General features: G+C 25.1%; 1 protein-coding gene across 2 annotated transcripts; it reads right to left on the reverse strand.

Annotated features, from left to right (window-relative positions):
* Positions 1-16,569: 16,569 nt before the first annotated feature.
* Positions 16,570-19,425, reverse strand: LOC114166785 (Wound-responsive family protein). Of its 2 annotated transcripts, XM_028051616.2 has the most exons (10): positions 19,047-19,424; positions 18,627-18,821; positions 18,475-18,527; positions 18,297-18,353; positions 17,831-17,896; positions 17,679-17,750; positions 17,400-17,509; positions 17,181-17,272; positions 17,022-17,086; positions 16,570-16,878 (listed from the first exon to the last, which is right to left on the reverse strand). In XM_028051616.2, the coding sequence occupies exons 1-9, from the start codon at positions 19,318-19,320 to the stop codon at positions 17,034-17,036; spliced, it is 972 nt and encodes a 323-aa protein (XP_027907417.2). In that variant the 5' UTR covers positions 19,321-19,424; the 3' UTR covers positions 16,570-16,878; positions 17,022-17,033. The 2 variants fall into 2 exon arrangements, with proteins under 2 accessions (XP_027907417.2, XP_027907425.2); XM_028051624.2 differs by lacking the exon at positions 18,297-18,353 and having other exon boundaries at positions 19,047-19,425.
* Positions 19,426-19,715: the final 290 nt, after the last annotated feature.

Raw genomic sequence — 19,715 nt, forward strand, 5'->3', positions numbered from 1 at the left:
AAAAATTTCATTAAGTGAATTTTGGAATCATTTTTTTTTCAAAATTTTATATTAATTTAGTCATTTATCTTTAGAAATGTGTAGATTTAGTCTTTCTTATCGAATTTTGACAAATTTATTTAATATTTTAAACACATTTTATGATAATATTTGAGTTAACATTAAAGTGAAAATGTGTTAAATGGTATAAACAATTCAAATACTATCATGAAATGGGCTTGAAACGTCAGATAAATTTAACAAAATTTGATTAAAAGGACTAAATTCACGCATTTTTAAAGATGAATGACTAAATTGGTCGAAAGTTTTGAGAATGGACTAATTCTAAATTTCACTAACTTGAGAGACTAAAAACATATTTAACCCTTATTATTTTACTATTCTTTTTTTTATATATATATAATTATTTTACTTTTATACGACTTTCAAATGGTTGTTAAACAAGTTTTTTACTTGCAGCAACATTTCATTTGTATTGAGCGATGGCTGATAATTTGTATTTAATTGAAAAAGGACAGAAAATTAGGTTTGAAACATTTGTAGCTATCATCATTGTTATGCATGGGGCATGTTTGGTGCAGTAGAAGAATATTGAAAATTTTGTTGGTGAGAATTTGAGTGTATATAGAGAGAGGGTAGGTTTGACATGGTCAAAAATGACTCTACACACATGGTAGGAGCCAAATTCAGGTGTAGAAATGGGGAAAAAACATTGAAAATAAAAGTCAGCTCTGTCTGCATGCATGCATGCTGAGCAAATTACAGGGTTGGCAACAATAGTTTTTAACTGAAAAACTATGAAGCCATCAAAGGTGGAACAAAAAATAATGCAGATGGGGAGGGAGGGGAAGGTCAGAATATCTCTACACAATAGAATTGAAACGAAATTTTGATAATCGATTAAAATTTATAATTCTGAACCAGTTTTTTATTATAATTGTACTGAAATCAAAATTTTAAAAAATGGTTAGAAATTAGTTTAAGTTTCAAGCATTTCATAAGCACCGGCTCAAAAGTAAACCGAATAAGGTTTCCAACAAAATAAAGCTTAAAAAAATAGTATTATTATTTATTTTTTAAATTAATTATAAAATTATGTTTAAGAAAAAATGTAGTAATAATATATCTCTATTAAATCAATTATAATTTATGTTGGAAAATAAAATTTAATTAAATTACTATTAATGTCTATTAATTGTTATTGTATTAAAAATGTTATTTAATGTTTATAAATAAGATAATTATTAGTCATTTTTATTCTTTTATAATTAATTATGATTATGTTTTATATTTATATCTCTTTGTGACTTCTCTCATATCTCATTACTTTATTCTATTCTATAGTCCTTTGTTGAGGGTATTGACATATTACATTTATTGAATCTCATATTGTCTATGTCTACCAATATTTATCCTCATTTATGGTTAGTAGGTTTTTATAATTAATTATGATTACGTTTTATACTTATATCTCTTTGTGACTTCTCTCATATCTCATTACTTTCTTCTATTCTATAGTCCTTTTGTTGAAGGTGTTGACATATTACATTTATTGAATCTCATATTGTCTATGTCTACCAATATTTATCCTTATACAGTACACCCATTTTCTTGGGATTGTAGTTCAATTCTATGATTTTTATTTTGCTTGTTGAATTTACATTAGGATTCAAATTACTCAATTTTGTTTTTTGGTATTTTTAATTTTACGAATTTTGAGAGTTTTTCTGTATATATCTTAATGAGGAGCTGAAATTTTCTACACAACTATTAATTAACGTCTTTCAATTAATATCTTAATGATGAGATACAATAATATTAACGTCTTTCAATTGGTTAGCAGAAAAAGATAAAAGGGACACAACTTAAAAATATAAAAATTGAGTGTTAAATAGATCAAAATATTTATTAAGGACTTAATGAGAAAAACTTGAATTTAACATAAAATGCTTAAAACTTAATTAAATATATTTTAAATTAGTTTTTGTTAAAATTCTATTGAGTATTAAAAGAAAAATACACTTTTTAATTAATTTTTTCATTTATTTTTTCAAGTGATATAACTATTACATGTCATTCTATCATCTTATTTATTTGTATTCACAAATTAAAGAAAGTAATCACATCAATTAATTAAAAAATAAAAAAGTAAAAACTTAATTAAAAAATATATAACTTTTAAATATTTATCTAATAAAAAAAAGTAATAAAATTTAAAAAACACTTAAATTTATAAAAAATCTAAGAATTAATTAAGTATATTATTATCTATATTTTAAAGTGCGTTCACATCGTGTTTTCGTTTGACCCCATTTTATTAATCTGCCACCAACAAACATTTTTCAGAGTTATTTATTCGCTAATTATCCTCACACTTATCACATTGCAAATGTATTAATATAAACTTAAGATTTTCTCTCTTGTCACGATAACAATAAGTACATACATACTATTTAAACCCAATAATAGGTATTATGGGAGTTTTATATTTAAACCCAATAAGTGCATGCATACTATTTACACCCAATAGGTACTATAAAAATAAATTATTTTTCTACAAAAAGAAAAGATAACGTGATCGTGATCTTTCATTTTTTTATCATTTTCGTGACTGTGATCTTATCGCAAAGGTCCTTCAGCAATATCCTTCTACTACAATATTGGAGCAGAAACTTTATTAATTGAAAGGCATGTATCATGTGAATGTCCATTTGGATCCTAGTCTCACCAACCAACAATTTCAACACCAACAACTAATGTCCACTACTAGGATCACCCCTCATTTTTTTAATATATATTATTATAGAAAATCTTTTCATATATGGCCTTATTATAATTATTAATATATGATTTGATCTCTTCAATAGTAATTTTTTTTGTTTAATTTTTTTTATTGGTGGGATTTTTTTACATATAATTTAGAACAAGTACAAAAATTGTGTTGGGTTCAATTGGGCCTACACCTCTGGTCCACATCAAACTATGGAGGTACAAAAAGAAGAATGAAGTCGATGAAGAAACAACTTAGACCCAGAACTATAGTCTTGTTCTGATTAACACCAAGAAAGTTGATAAACTGACCATTACTATCTACATAACGCAATTCAATAATTTAACAATTCAATCATTCAATAATTCCAATTTATCTAAATCCTAAATATTATGACATTTTATAATATATAATTTATAACTCTTAAAACAGTTAAGAACGATTAATATCTAATTAGGATTAGTTTTAGCTATTACAAATATCCATTAATTTACATGTATAATTTGAATTCTTTTTAATTGTTTCAATTACATCTACCGGGTTAGTCAATTTATATTAAAAACTTTGACAAACACCTTGCATTTTCCGTATATGGCATTGTCCATCATCTTAACTTAAAAGAAAAAACTAAAAAAGAAATTAATAATCTGCATAGACTCTGCAACTATACTAAAATCAATGAAGCACGGTTCTTCTTTCACCTCATAAAAGTTTTCACACACTTTTTTTATGATAAACAATCTAAAATCCAAACTTACTGTGCATTTAATTTTAGAATTTCATTTATATTTCTCGAACATCAAAATATATTTATATCATTGATATTTGAATTGATTTATAGAATATAATTAAACAATATATATTCTACCTAAAATATAAAAACATAATATAAAATAATTAATGAATAATATTGCAAAGATAACACGAATCACACCAAAGAAAAAATAACATTATTATATTCAGAAAAAATAAAAAATTAATACAAATAAAATTTCATGAAAAAAAAATAGAAATAACAGTTATTGTAACAACTACCAAAGATAATAATACAAAGTAAAAGTAAATACAATTTAAAAAAAATACATATTGAGTTTATTATAGAATATAAATATATACTTTTTTTACCAAAAAATTATTTTAAAATATAAAAAGTACAGTGTAAATCAGTTACAAATAATATCCATCCGATCTCAAAACAATTATCCTGTACACAAATGTTCATTCTCAAATATAAAATACAATACACTTTAATCATGAATAGTGAAATGTTATAAAGATATTCAGAAACAACTTGTATTATTCTATAACACCGTTATAATATTAGCTAAAAAAAGTTCTGCGGATAAAGTAATTCTCTTTCAATAAAATTTATGTGATTTTTTGTTTTTTTCATTATAGGTGTACAGTTGAAAGAAAATACACAACACAGTGAAATATTTGTTAAAATACACCCGTACGTGTATATATATAGATTAGTCCCACCTTTTTCTCTTTTATAAAAGAAAAAATATCACTATTTATGATACATAAATGTAACATCGTAATATGAGTAAAAAAATTACATTTATGTTAAACCCTCCATTGCTAACATCATAAATTGAATTTTAAATGAAAAAATAAATTAATGCATTAAATGTTTTAGAAACATTGAGAAGTGAAATAAGTTATATTGTAGCTTTTAATATAATATTAATTACTTTTATCCATTTATACTTTCAATAAAATGAGATAATAAATAACAAAAATTAACACAAAAACATTTAATGTTTTAAAAGCATAAACGTCGAAAAGTGAAATAAATATGTTAGCTTTTAATGTAATATTAATTACTTTTATCTATTTATACTTTCAATAAAATGATACAATAAATAACAAAAATTAAACACAGAAATATTTAATGTTTTAAAAACATAAACGTCGAGAAGTGAAATAACTATGTTATCTTTTAATATAATATTAATTACTTTCAATAAAACAAATAATAAACAACCAAAATTATAAAAATTTTAATAAGGATAACATTAATTAAAATAAAAAACTCTTTTGTCCATTCATCAGTTTGTTTTTAGCTTCTATAAAATAAATCTAGATTGACATATAATAGTTGAAATGTAATAAAAATAAATTTTTTAAACCAGTTTGATGTGGAGTTGCGTCAATATAATGAGAGGATCACAGTATCCAACAACAACAAATTTATAAAAATCTGAAAAAAAAAAGCCTTTTGAAGCTGGTTACGGTTAAGAACCAGGAATGAAAAAATAAGAAAAACAGTACAATACAAAACACAGAAAACAAAAAAAAATACAAATGACAAAAAGTTACTCCCTCCGTAACAATACATTATCGTAACAATACATTATCGTAAACAAAATGTAAAATTAGCAAAAGAAATGGTAGTGATCATTTAAACAAATACTTTTCCACTATAAAATGAATTTTTCTCTGTCTATTAAGCCAACATTGATATGTAGCGGATTCACATGTAACAAACAAAGAATTGAAAGCAGCGAAAGGGAGTTAACTACCTCCGTATTTGTGTTTGACCTTGTACCAGACAAGAAAAGATGAAATAGCATTGAGATATTGGCACGGCTCAATCAAAACCTCAAAATAAAAAAAAAATTTAAGGTTTGAATGAGCCGAGACAATAGCACAATAGCTACATCATAGAAAAGTAATTATGTTTGTTCGATGAAATCGTTCGATCGAAGGAGGGTTTTATAGTAGAATGTGTGGGGAGAGTGTTTAAGAGACTCTGAAAATGGCATTTAAAGGCCCCGACTACCAAAGCAAAAAGCAGCGACAGAGCATTAAAACGCCTTACCGTTGTTTTCCATTTCTTAACCCAAAACATAACGCTTTTAATGTTGTATCACAACCGTTGTTTTCAACTTCAGATTGAATTCTTGATTTTATCCGAACTTTTTTCTTCCACCGTCTCAACTGTTTTGTCAGAACCTAAGCATTTTTTTCTTTCTATCTACCTTTCTTCCCTTTAAAAAAACTAATATTTATACTGAAAACAATAATTTTATTTAATTTCTTTATTATCTAGACCCTAATGCTTATCCAGATAGTTTTTTATTTATTTTTTTCTCTAAAATAACCTCCAATCCAACTTTTATTTAATTTATCTATAACAATTAATAGTAAGATTAGATTTATTAACTAATTTTTATACATTTTTCTTTTTCTTTTTCTTTTTTTTATCTTTATCTTCTTAATAAATTTTTAGTTCCTATTGTTATGTAATTGTTAATAAAAATTAAAATATTTAATAACTAATTTGTATTTTATTTAAAAATTACGTGTTTTTTATCATATAATTATAACATTATAAAAAATAACTACAGATAACTGTATAGTTACATATACAATTTTGTACAATTTTAATGTAAATTTTGATAACATAAACGGTTTTATTTTTATAATTATTCTTTTATTATAATATTTTTACCGTAAAAAATAAGTAATATTTATAGTTTATCTCAAAATAGTTAATATTTAATTTCTGATATACTAGTATTAATATTTTTTTCAATATAAATTTTTTGTTCTTTCACTTTCAATGCAAATTGGAATTAGCATTCTCTTTTCAAAATTTTGGTCAAATTTAGTGACTCGACTTTAGAAATGTGTAAATTTAGTTTTTCTCAACAAAATTTTTCTTTTAACAAAATTTTACTAAGTTTATTTGATATTTCAAACGCAGTTCTCGATCGACTACCATTAAAGCAGAAATGTATCAAATGGTGTAAACAACTCAAATGTATCATGAAACACATTTAAAATATTAAATAAACTTGACAAGGATTGGTTAAAAAGATAAATCCACACATTTCTAAAATTGAGACACTAAATTGAGTCAAAATTTTGAAAATAAAATAATTTTAATTTTTACTAAATTTTAAAAGACTAAAACATGTTTAACTTTTTAAAGTCAAAATTCATTTTATTCAAACAAAAAATTTATGATATTGATGAGAATATTTGAGTGACGAAGAAGAACACTCTTTTATGATATATATATATATATATATATATATATATATATATATATATATATATATATATATATATATATATATATATATATATATATATATATATATATATATAACTTTTAATTCATTTTATCATGTAAATATCTTTTGTCATCATAACATTTAGCATTAAGTATATGATAATGGTGAAAATATTTAACTAACCAAGAAGGACATTTTCACTTTCACATATAATTATTAATGTTGCATGGACAATATAATAATTAAACACTTTGCTTCTCACAATTTTTTGGATTATTACAAGTACTATAGTAAAATAAACGAAAAGACTTTTCTCCAGGAACAATACAATTATACATGACGATGAAAAACAAAGGTACTGATAATTATAAAATGGTTAAATAAGTTTTTTTTTATTGAATATCGTTATATATTCTTTATCCAATATTATTTAAGTATTGGTTACTATATAATTTAATGTGATTAGGTTTAAAATATCAGTGCATCCGATTTTTTTTTATTAAATCCATTATTATTATCAAAATTTTATTTTTGAAAATAAAAAAATAAACTTTATTAGTTAAAGATAAATAAAACAAGAAAATTGCATATTATTAACATGTATAATCCATTATTAACAACGTAAATTTGTCATAAAATTATGTTCACGAACCAAATGATGGTTAAAAATTCGTCAATGAAGTGGTTGTCGGTAAACTTTTATGGCAGTTGGAGAAATTGATTGATAATTATTGATGACCATGAATCCGTCGATAAATATATATCAATTACTATCAGATTTTGACCATTAGTAACATCTGTTGATAAAATATGCGAATGAGTCTCCTCCTTCCCTCTCTTATGTTTTTTCTTCATTTCTTCATCTTCTTCCTCCTCATCACTGTAATGTCACCACTGCCACCTCCAACTCCTTCTTCTCTCCTTCCAATTTGTCTTCCTCTTCCTCCACCTCATTTTCTATCTCCAACAACCACCACCATGTCATCGTCGTGCCTTCATGTCACCATCAAGCCACCATCGCTTCACATATAGTCATCCCCATGTCACCACCTTCTCCTCCACTTATCTTATTTTTCTTCTCCTCTTCTTCTTACCCATCTCCCTTTAATATATAAAAAACTTCATCAAATTGAACGATAAAATTGTCGCCCAAATTGCTGACAAATTTACCAACAAATTGAGACTACTAGTACTTGTAATGTTAAGTTATTGAAGAAAACATTCATTGATAATATGAATTGTAATTTATCGATAGACGATATTAATTTTTTTCCTCGATAATTATAATGATAAGTTATCGACAAAAATATCTTATAATTTATCAGTGATATTTTCAACAAATATTACAATTTGATACTTTCACAAATAAATCAAATTGTGAAATTTGTGACAAAAAATCGCTAACAATATTTGAGTTTACCAACTTGATTGTCACGTGTAATAATAATTTGGTAATTAAAATAATTAAGAGAATGCTTGTAGTAAATGCAATTGAAGAAGTAAAAGAAGAAATCACTTAATAATGAATAAATATAACATGCAGTTCATTTATTGATTACATTAAGAAAAAGTAATTGAATTATCTTTCAATTTAAAAAAATAAATGTATAATTTGTAAAATGACTATTAATGTAGTATAATTCGATAATTAAGAAAATAATTACAGAGAGTAAGAAGCCTATATCAAGTTGCTTCTTAAATATTATGAGTTCAATTTAATTTAATCAATATATACAAAAATGAAAAGAGTAGACTATGTATAAAGTGAGTAAAATTGGATTGAGAATTAAATAATTAAATTTTTTTCTTGTTTAGGGGAGACAACCTTAAATGCCTTGTTTATTATATAGAGGGAATAGTCGTTATCGTCATTCTACAATGACAGAGAAAATTTTAAATTTAAAATATTTCTAATTTTAAGATGATTATAGACGTATTTAACGTTTAGGAAAACAAAAATACTTCAACAAATATTTAATTTTGTTTAATTAATTATTTTTATTATAATCAATATCTATATACACATAAAAAAGAATATTCTCTTTTATGTTCATATTTATTTTTTCAATTTTATTTTTAAATTAAAATAATTAATTTATTAATATTATTTTTTATTTTAAAATTAAATTAATTGTTTTATTAATATTCTATTTTTAAGTAAACGTTCGTTTAAATGTAACTATTTCTTCGATTTGATATTTTTTTTTAACTTTACTGTTATTTTAATTCTTAAAAAGTTAACTACAAAATAAATAAAAACTACTTAAAAAATTATAAAAATTATTTATATTTAATTATATAATTATAATATAACAATCATAATAATTTTATTCATTAATAGAAAAAAGAACAAACATATATGAATATGCATATGTTTCTATTAATAACTTAACAATTATGAATTATTTTAATTTAAGTCATCAATCTAAACATCAAAAAGATCATATTGATAAATTAATACTTAGCATTAGTCATCCTTACTCAAGACAAAACTTTAGATTGATTTATCTTTTAAACAACATCTTTTCTAAAATATCTTATGAAAATAAGGAAGTATAGGGTAAACAAATTCCCACTCTTGTAAATATATTAACTAATTAATCAATAAACATCAAACATTAAACAAAAACTATAGATGTTGTTAATTAGTTAATGATTTTAAGATGTAACATGTGGTGTTGAAAAAATATATTTAAAAGTCATGAAATTCAGGTAATAAAAATGTAAAATTGTAAATTCAGCTAATTAAAAATTTTGAATTAAAGTTTTTATTTTGAAGAATGATTTTTTATCTTAATTGTAGCATTTACATGTAATAAAGTTTGAAAAGTATTTTTATATAATTTTTTGAAATCTAAATTTAAAAAATGTATCTTTCAAAATTGGACTAAATATAAAATTAATTCGAACCCATATTTTTTTTGCCTATTTAAAATATGAGGACGTCATTTTCTCATAAGTAAGGTTAAATTTGTTTATTTTATTGGATAAAAAATATAGATCGAAGTCTTAAAATATACAGATAAGGAATTACATGGTTAGCAACTTTCCTTAAAAAAATTATAGTTGGCAAAATAAGGATTTTCTCATTAATTTGGTGAGCAAGTTGATATTTATTTACTTTTCTTTCCTTCGACGATTTTTTTTTTTGTAAATTACAAATTAAAATAATAAATAATTTCAAATATTAGATCTTAATATAAATATAAATATAAATATAAATATAAATATTACTATAATATAAATTAATAACACTTATAAATCAAATTTTAATTATTAATTACAATAGAGTATTTTAACTTTAAAACATAATAATTTTTAAATTTATTTAATTCATTAATTTTTCCTCTAGTTGTTAAACTTGCGAGTCAATGCAATTCACTGAAAAACAGTCAATTCGTTTTAGATGGATTAAATTAAATTCAGTTTACTTATTAACAGTAATTCTTTATTTTGCTTTTTCATTTATATATTGTAATTATTTATTATTTTTAATTACATAAGTTGATAATTAGATTCTTTGTAAGGATTGAAATGTTTTTTAATATTTTTGAATAGTCGGAATGCTTTAAGTGATTGACACTTTAACTTTTAATTGTTATCTTTATATTTATATCAACTAAAAAGTAAGACTAATTGAATTAACTTATTTTTTAACTAAATTACAATGAATCGGTTGAATCATTTTAACATTCTAAACTCATGGTATGTATATGTGTATAAAATAAATTCTTAATGTACTTATGATATACATGATGTAATATATATGAAATTGTAGGGAATCAAGATGTAGGTGTAAATTTTACATTGACTTATAAGAAAATTAAATTTCGTATAAGGATCAAAATTCATAAAGTTATTATCTTATTTTAAGATTTGTAATTAAAGTGTTATTCTTTGTTGATATAGATTGAGTTTATGTTCCATAAATAATATCCCTCCTTAATAATTATTGATATAATGCAATATCAGTTAACCATAAACTTTGAGTTTGCGGATAAATTAATAATCGAGAAGTGTTAGCATAGCAGTTTTTGCTCCTTGAGGAGTACCAAATATATGATTATTGGAATCTGGGTTTTGAGTATAAAGATTTTCCTGACATGTAAAAAATGGATCTAATCCCTCGAGGTGTGGCCAAAGATCTAATAAATTATTCCATCTCCCCCGGATCCCAAAACTACAACATGAACTAAATGCCTTATCCAAGCCAAGGAACTTACTCCGAATAGTCCTGACAAATGATGATTGAGGCGGGATTCAACATTTTTAAACCACTAAAGACTTGGTTTCCATTTTGGTTGTAACCAACCTGCTATTAAAGATATAATAGAAAGTATTAATAGAAAAATAGCTTCAGTATAAAGATCCCCATTAGTACGTAAACCGATTGTATACCACCACTGATAAACACCAGAATAGGCTATATTAACAAAGCCTATAGCACCCCCTAAAGTAAAAGCTTCTACAGCTGGTTGACCAAAATGAGGATCCCAAATTGCATGAGGGAGTCTTCTTTTATTTTCTTTATAAATTTTCATATTTTAATTAAATATAGGAGATAATGATTCATATGATAAAGATTAAATGCAATATTAATGTATATTAAATATTAGTTATTGAGAATTAATGTTGAATGTAGAGGGTATTGTTTAATTTATCCTACAAAAGGATATTATACCCAATGGATTAAATGGTCAACGATTGGAGTGTACCTAGTAGATGTAGATCAGATGGCCAACCATTAGACTAAGAAGAGGATACCATGTACCCGACCAAACAAAAACAAGGAGAATGAATAAAAGATTACTGAGGATGACAATCTACACATAATAGACATTAAGAGAAGTTTGAGGATCAAGGATAATCTTCGTCCAATAAGAACAAATACACTTTGCAGGACAAAATATATATATATATATATATATATATATATATATATATATATATATATATATATATATATATATATATATATATATATATATATATATATATATATATATATGTATGAATTTGATAAAAAAATGAGATTTCTCTGTGTGAGAACTTTTTTGAGTTATTTGAGTTATGAGTTATAAGAACTCAACTTTGATATTATCATGATAACTTATGATGATTAATCTCATAACTTATTATTCATCTTTTTATATTTTCATCGAATATCAAAACAATGTACCTAATTTCTCATCGATTCTTGATCACAAGAAATAAACAAATATAATCTTCGTGTATATATATATATATATATATATATATATATATATATATATATATATATATATATATATATATATATATATATATATATATATATATATATATATATATATATATATATATATATATATATATATGAGAATGCTAACCAGTTCCCTAAGGACACTGGTTAAGGAATAATAAATGTGCCTTAGTATTATCATTTTTACATTGAAAGCTCAAATAATTAAATACAGTAATTAAAATAGTATAAATGAACATAATAAATTTTATAAAGACAAAATTACCCTTTTAAATTTTTACAAAACGAAGACCTTGAAATTTTTAAAGTCTCTATTAGAAAGAAAAAAAAATCAATTAAGTCTCAAATTGACACTTTAATTGTTTTTTTTTTGTAATATTTTTAGATGTTTAACACTAGTTTTTTTATTATTTTTTTTATTTTATACTTTCTTATGTCGTCTTTTTTTAATTTTTAGATGTTTAACGCTATTTTTTGTTGATTTTTAATTAAACTTTATATTTAATTATATTTAATTTTTAGCAACATTAAAATATAATTATTTTATTATTTAATTAGTTTTTAACTTTTATTTGTGAATATTAAATAAAATTAAAATATTAAATATACATATACAATATTTATGGGCATTTTTGTCCTTTAAAGAAAATAAAATTGTATTAATGGTTTTAGGTCAAATTTTATTTAATATTACACTTATTTATGTATTTTTATAGAATCTAATATATATTAATTATCCTTAACCAGTGAACAATGGTTAACAAGACCCATAATTATATATATATATATATATCTTTGCAAGAACTTTTTGGAATTACGAGTTATAAAAACTCAACTTTGATATTAACATAATAACGTGTGATGATCAATTTCATAACTTATTATTCATCTTTTTATATTTTCATCAAATAATAAAATAGTCTACCTAATTTTTCATCGATTCTCGATCTCAAGAAATAAATAAATATACAGTAGAATATATATATTTTTTATTTTATTTGTTTGAGTTGTAAACTAAGAAAGGAATGGGTTTTGAACTTTTTGGTTATGATGAAGGTGTAAAGAAAGCCATAGAGGAGACACGAGGTGTCTTGCAGAGAGTGGAAAGAGCAGAAACATTAAATGAGGGAATCTAAATCCATTAATAAGCTTCCAAAGATAGAAGACTCCTCACACTGCCTCCAAACTGTTACAACCATTTGGCTCTCTCCATTTTCTGTTTTGCATAATCTATTAAAACCCCTTTCATCGTAGCTTCATTGTCTATTTATGACAACACTTAATACTATCACCTTTATTTCTCACATCGAATCTCCCATCAAATTTATGACACCACCACCATGCTTATCTCCTTATGCTAGTGCTATGCTATGCTATCTTCTCTCTACACCATTTTTCATTCCTATTACACTGCTAAACAACTCTTTCATTATGGTTATGTATTTCACTATAAATTAATTAATTTAATCTAAATACATTTAGTATTACTTTATTTTTTGTTATTGTGATTATAACTTCCCTGAAAAATGTTAAATTTCAATGATAACGATATATAATATAATAAACAGTATGAAAATACATCAATTTGACACAAAACATCTGTTAAAAAAAAACTTAGATTGTGTCTAAAAAAAGTTTAGTGTTGTGTTTAAAATACGTATGGGTAATGAAGACTTGCTGGCAAAGAAAATGCAGAAGAGGTTGAATGACAAAAGCTTGATGGTGTCTATGGAAATGTGAGACATATTCATATAATAAACTGCATCAGAAATTTCATCACAGGACACAAGTGCGTTTACATAAGTATTGCGCTTCCTAGAAAATTTGAGAAAGAGATTTAAATATGGATTTGGATTATTTGCTGAATTCTTTTTCTCTTTGTACTTTTATAATACACCGATTAATATTACTAATTTTAATATTTTAAAATATATTAAAAAAATATTTAATGGTGATAAGAGAATCGCACTAAAAAAACTAATAAAAAATATGAAGTCGTTGAACACAAATTTGTTAAACTTGTGACTACGTCCATATAAATTTGGGAGACATGCTTATACAGAACTTTGTATAAAAGGTTTAATCATAAAATGTCTATTGGGATCATGAGCAAGTGACATGCTAGTATCATAATAAAACTAGATGTTGAACCATGTGATTTCATTATGGATGATAAATGAACTTTTCATAATATATTTTGGATATAAGTATAAATACTAGTAATATTTAATTTTTTAATTGAATATGGAGACTATGATAAATATGATAAATTTGTGTTGTGTATATTCCTTCCGTCCTCATATTTGTTTTGTTGTTATTCGAGCATGGATATAAAAAGAGGTGAAAATAAAATTGTTTGGATTAAGAGAAAGATTCGAAGAAATAAAAGAAAAATTTAATAAAGTGTACGAATGATTTGATGATCGATAAATAAAAAATAGTTTTTATAAAATTAGTTAACTAAATATATTTTAAATTAATTATTAATTATTAAATTATATTTATCATTAGATATTACATTATATTTATTATTATTATTATAATATTAATTATTTATTATATTATAAATTTTCAATAAATGTTTTGAAAGTATCAAAATCTAAAAATAAAGATATATTAAAGGCATCAAAATATAAATTAATTATTTTATTTTAATAATAATTTTTATTAATATAATTTAAGTATTTATTATATTAAAATAAAGAATAAATATTTTATTATATTTATTCAATTTTAAGTAATTAATTTATTTGTTTAATTAATATAAATATAAGTTATTATAAACTTTCGAAAAGTAGCTTCTTCATTTTCCATTGCTGCATCTAAACAGTTGCTAACACACCTTTAATTTATTAGATCATCCAAAAATTTTGTATGATTTTTTTTCTTTAGTTTCATAACTTACTTTGAAGTTTCACAAATGATCATTTTAATATTTTATATAATTTTTTTACCTTTATATTTATTTATTTGATATTATAATTTAATATTTATACAATATAATTTATTTCTTATATTAGACATACAAGAAAAAAATAATTTTTCTTCTAACATGTATAATAAGTTTAATAGTGCATTAATTACATGTTACATGTTAGTTTTTTCTTAATTATTTTTATTTTTTTATCAACATGTTAAGTTAGTGTCGTATCACATGATACTATCAATGTAATATGAAAGTAACATGTGTCAATATTGATATTAAGTGTCATTGTTTTATTTTCGATGAAGTCCTTATTTTTATTTATTTTTTTGTTCAAATTACGTTATCACATTTTTTTTTCTGAATTAAACAATGTTATCTCTATATTAGACCAATCTTATTTTTTATATATAATGTTATATTGATATTTTTATTAAATATTTATAAAATTAATTTTAAACCAACTCTAATATATTATTATTAAATTCCATTTCAATATAATAATATACTAGTTCTTTACTCTTTTTTTAAATGAAAGTTAAATTATTTAATAATATAATAATGTTTATAAATTATATATACAAATATTTTTATTAATTAAAATAAATTTGTATATTTTCTAACTTTTTTAATTAATAATTATAGATCTAAATTTTTATATGTCTAAAATTTTATCTATATTAATAAATCTAATAGTTTTTACATACTTTAACTATTTTAATTAAAATTAGAACCAAAAAAATAATTTAACTTTAATAAAAAATTATTTAAAAAGTAATTTATTTAAATGAAATCTTAGTTATTCTAAAACGTTTATTTAAATCTTATTGATATGGATTGAATATTTCTAAAATATTCGGTGATAGCTACAATTTCTATGAAAATAAAAATGAAAGGCTAATATATTTTATCAGCATGTTTAATTTTAAAATACTTTGAATATATATATTTTTATCTATTTTATATGAATATTAAGATCACAAAATAAGTAAGTAATTTTTAATAATGGGAAAAAATATATCAAAATATACCTTTAGAAGACAAATTTCACACTCTAAACATTCCTCCAACCAAAAAAAATGGGTTGATCCAAGTAGGCAACTCTAGAACCAGCCCAACAAGAAGTCTTCTGGACGAATTTTGACTGTTGAATCATATGTATCATTTACATCATACATTATTTCTTTCTGAATATAACTTAAATTCTACTATTGTCATAAAATGTTACAGACACCTTTAGTTTGTTTGGAAATAACAATAGGAAAGACAGTACCATAGATCAATATCAATACTATAAGCAAAAATTTAAAATCATCAATATCAACAACTTAAAAAATGCTATATTTATTCATTATAGTGTCTAAGTTCATACCCAAGTCATCAAGTATACATTTTATTTAAGAGTTTATTTTATCTTGCACAAACTTACACTGTTTGGATATAGAGTAATCTATTCAAGTTTGCATGATAGAAAAGCCCTTGATTTAAAGGGGAATAGAATAAATTTTGTAAGTTAAACATATTTGTATTTGTACGGTGCCTCAATTAAGAAGTACCCGTATAGATTAGCTTGCTTTTTTTGGAAAGTATGAAAATTGACTGTGAATTTAAAGCAAACAGAAGCCAATTCTCATTGATACCCATGACCCATGTCCAGGATTGAACAGCGAATACATACAAGATTATCATTGTCATTTCTGGGTATTGGCAGAAGCTTGACAATCTTCTACAAGGTATTGGCATTTCAATAATTTATGTACATAAAGTGGGGTCGAAAACTATAATACATAGCTGTACAAGATTTTGCTAGTTTCCTTCATTTCTGTAACCAATACCTCAATAAATCCCCGTCGAAAAATTAACAGGAATAACACATTACTCATACATTCCCCCACATTCTTCGTCAGAACTCACCCTGTCATCACATAAAAAATTTCAACAGTCAAACTACAAAAGACAACTTTATCCTTTAAAACTTCAAATTCCAAATGTATAATTTTTTTAAAACATCAAATTCCAAGTGTTTAAATATACGAAACCAATTATGGGCACAGTTACCTAACAAGCTAATTAGTGTTCATGGGCTGATTTACGAAGATTTGCAAGTTTGTCTCTCCATGTAGCTGCAAAAGCCACACTATAGTGCTTTAGGCATTCCATAACACAATAAAAAAAAACACACATACTAAGTATAATCATATACACAAGATATTTCACCTGCATCTTTAAATCTTTCCTGTTTGATAGCTATATGCATATTATGCATCATACTTAGTTCTTGAGCTACCAAATCTGGACCATCTACGGGGCTGTAGAAATCATGTAAAGTTTAACTTATATGACAAACAAATATGTAAAGGAGTTCGGTCTTGCAGTATCTCATTCACAAAATCTATGGCAGCAAAATTGGCACATAACAAAGTAACTATGTAATACCTGTCAAGCAATACATCATAAATAGTCTTTTTATTACGTACTCTGCCCATTCCATAACCAATCCGGATGGCATCTGTGAAAACAATTTCTTTACTTACATATATTGGAGCCTGCACAAATCAACTTTAAAATCATACAAGTGGATTTTCCATCATCTATGCACAGAATGCATTCTACTAGGAGTTTTGCATAAGAAGAGATGAACTATAGTTTCTGTTGATTCTTGCTCAACATAAGTTTTGATAACAAATATTGGCAAGGTCAACATAGAATTCATACCTTGCATCTATTTGCAACGTTAATAGCATCTGAGGGACGTGCATCCACACTGATAAGATCACTTTTCCCTGGCTGAAGGAATTATTAAGTTTTATAATGAAAGAGCATAAAAGAGAGGTGTTTTATCATTTGAGTTGAATAGTTTTCAAAACCTGGCTAATGTACAATCTAGCAAAGTAAGTGCTGACCACTCTCTCTGTAATTCTCACCATTATCACCTGAAAGTGTAAATTGAATTGAATTATTTATTTAATACCAAATGTATATTTGAAAATTGAATTGAACTGAAATGGGTGTTTAATAAGCAAAATAAGTTCAAGATCAATGCCATATTTTAGGCACATAGAGATACATATGATCAGGAAGAATGCATAACAACGGAAAGTTCCAAGGCAAATGACACAGTGATCCTCCTACATACAGGCGGAATCCCATGAATGCAAGGCAAAATAATGAAGCTAAAAGAATGATGTGGAATACTAGTCGTTGCAGCAATTTCACTACACCTAAAATGCAAGCATCAGAATAAACAAAACTTAAATGAAAAGAAAACAAAAAAACAGTAATTGATAATATGTCCACAGGCATCAATGTAAGTGGAAATGCTCAGCTTCATACTTCATGATCTAATCTTCCAACTAGATTTTTCACAAACTGGAACTGATCACGACAATCCTGTAATATCACCATATGCTAAGCATCAATCATAATAATAAATAATAATAATAATAATAATAATAATAATAATAATAATAAACACAACTTGAGTAACCACTTGGACCAGTTTTAAAATTACCTCACTTTCTCGTTGAAATTCCGCGTCCATAAGGTTCTCAATAGCAATCTGTCCTGAACCAACAAAGATACAAAGTTAATAAAACTTGAACTTTCCAAAAAATTCAGAAAAAGTCAAACAAACTAAAAAGCACGTCTACAAGTGACACCTACCTACAACAATTGGCAGTATATAGTCTCCATCACAAGAAATCCTGAGAAAAATCGTAGGGTTCTGGAAACGCTGTAGAAAGCTATGTCTCAATAAACTACTATCCGTTCTGGACAAGGGAATTGACGGCGCAGACGATTTCCATTGAGACTCCGCTTGGAATCTATTCTTCCACATATAATAGTGCGATAACGTTTCTGCACTAGTTTAAGTAATTAAAATTTCAGGCAATCATACACATGGATAGACCTAAAGGATGAAAACAACCAGAGTTACTACAACACTCTACTGTAATACAATTAATCCATTATAATTCGTAATCACTTTTTTCGTTTTTGAGAAAGCAGAAAAAGTGAACAAACACAAGGAAGCATTGCGTTTATTTATTTCTACCATCGCGATCAATGATGAGAGTGAGTAACCTGAGAGAAGGAGAGAAGCTTCGAGATAATCGTTGCCGAGAGAACCGTCGGAGCTGGATCTGCTGCGAGAGGAATTGCAGGAAATGAGGACGGATCGGCGGCAGCCTAAGCGGCGGGACCGGAGCGGCAGGAGGTGGAGCGGTGAGAAATCGACGGCGACAGAGTTGGGAGCGGCGCGGGCGGTGGCCGCGGTGGCCGCGGCGGCATTCGTGTGATCTGCGGCGGCGGAGCCCACGCCAGATACGGTGCGGACGCAGAATCTTGAACCCAGCATTTTGTATCGAAACGACGACGCAGATGCTGGGAAGAGAAGAGAGAGAGAGAGAGAGAGAGAGAGAGAAAGAGAGGGTGGTTGAGGTGAAATGGATTAGGAAGGGAACAGGTTGTTGGAGAGACTGGAGTTGATGCTATTATGGTAATACTTAATTATATGCTTAGTTTTATTTAATCACAATTAATTAAATTAAACCCGTTTTAATTGCGTGTGCTTTATGCCCTTTGTTGCGGATGAGATTCTTCTCCTGGCATTGCTAACTAATATGCTTTGCTTTGCTTTTATCACACTCATGCACACTTGTACCTCTTTCTGTTACAAGTGAAAAAGATAAATTTGGGTTTAAACGGCTAATTGATTCAAAACTTAATTAAATTTTAAGTTTTTCTATAATG

This window comes from Vigna unguiculata, chromosome 2 (genome assembly GCF_037176805.1).
Source record: "Vigna unguiculata cultivar grain cowpea cultivar isolate G323 ecotype 2 chromosome 2, ASM3717680v1, whole genome shotgun sequence".
Lineage (NCBI taxonomy): Eukaryota > Viridiplantae > Streptophyta > Magnoliopsida > Fabales > Fabaceae > Vigna > Vigna unguiculata.

What these genes read in the sequence shown, in the direction of transcription:
- LOC114166785 (XM_028051616.2), bottom strand. Translation starts at nt 19,320, where the DNA reads ATGCTGGGTTCAAGATTCTGCGTCCGCACCGTATCTGGCGTGGGCTCC. An exon ending in ACGTTGCAAATAGATGCAAG is followed by an intron (nt 17,510 to 17,678) that starts GTATGAATTCTA and finishes TGATTTGTGCAG; the next exon opens with GCTCCAATATATGTAAGTAA. An exon ending in GGAAAGATTTAAAGATGCAG is followed by an intron (nt 17,087 to 17,180) that starts GTGAAATATCTT and finishes TGGCTTTTGCAG; the next exon opens with CTACATGGAGAGACAAACTT.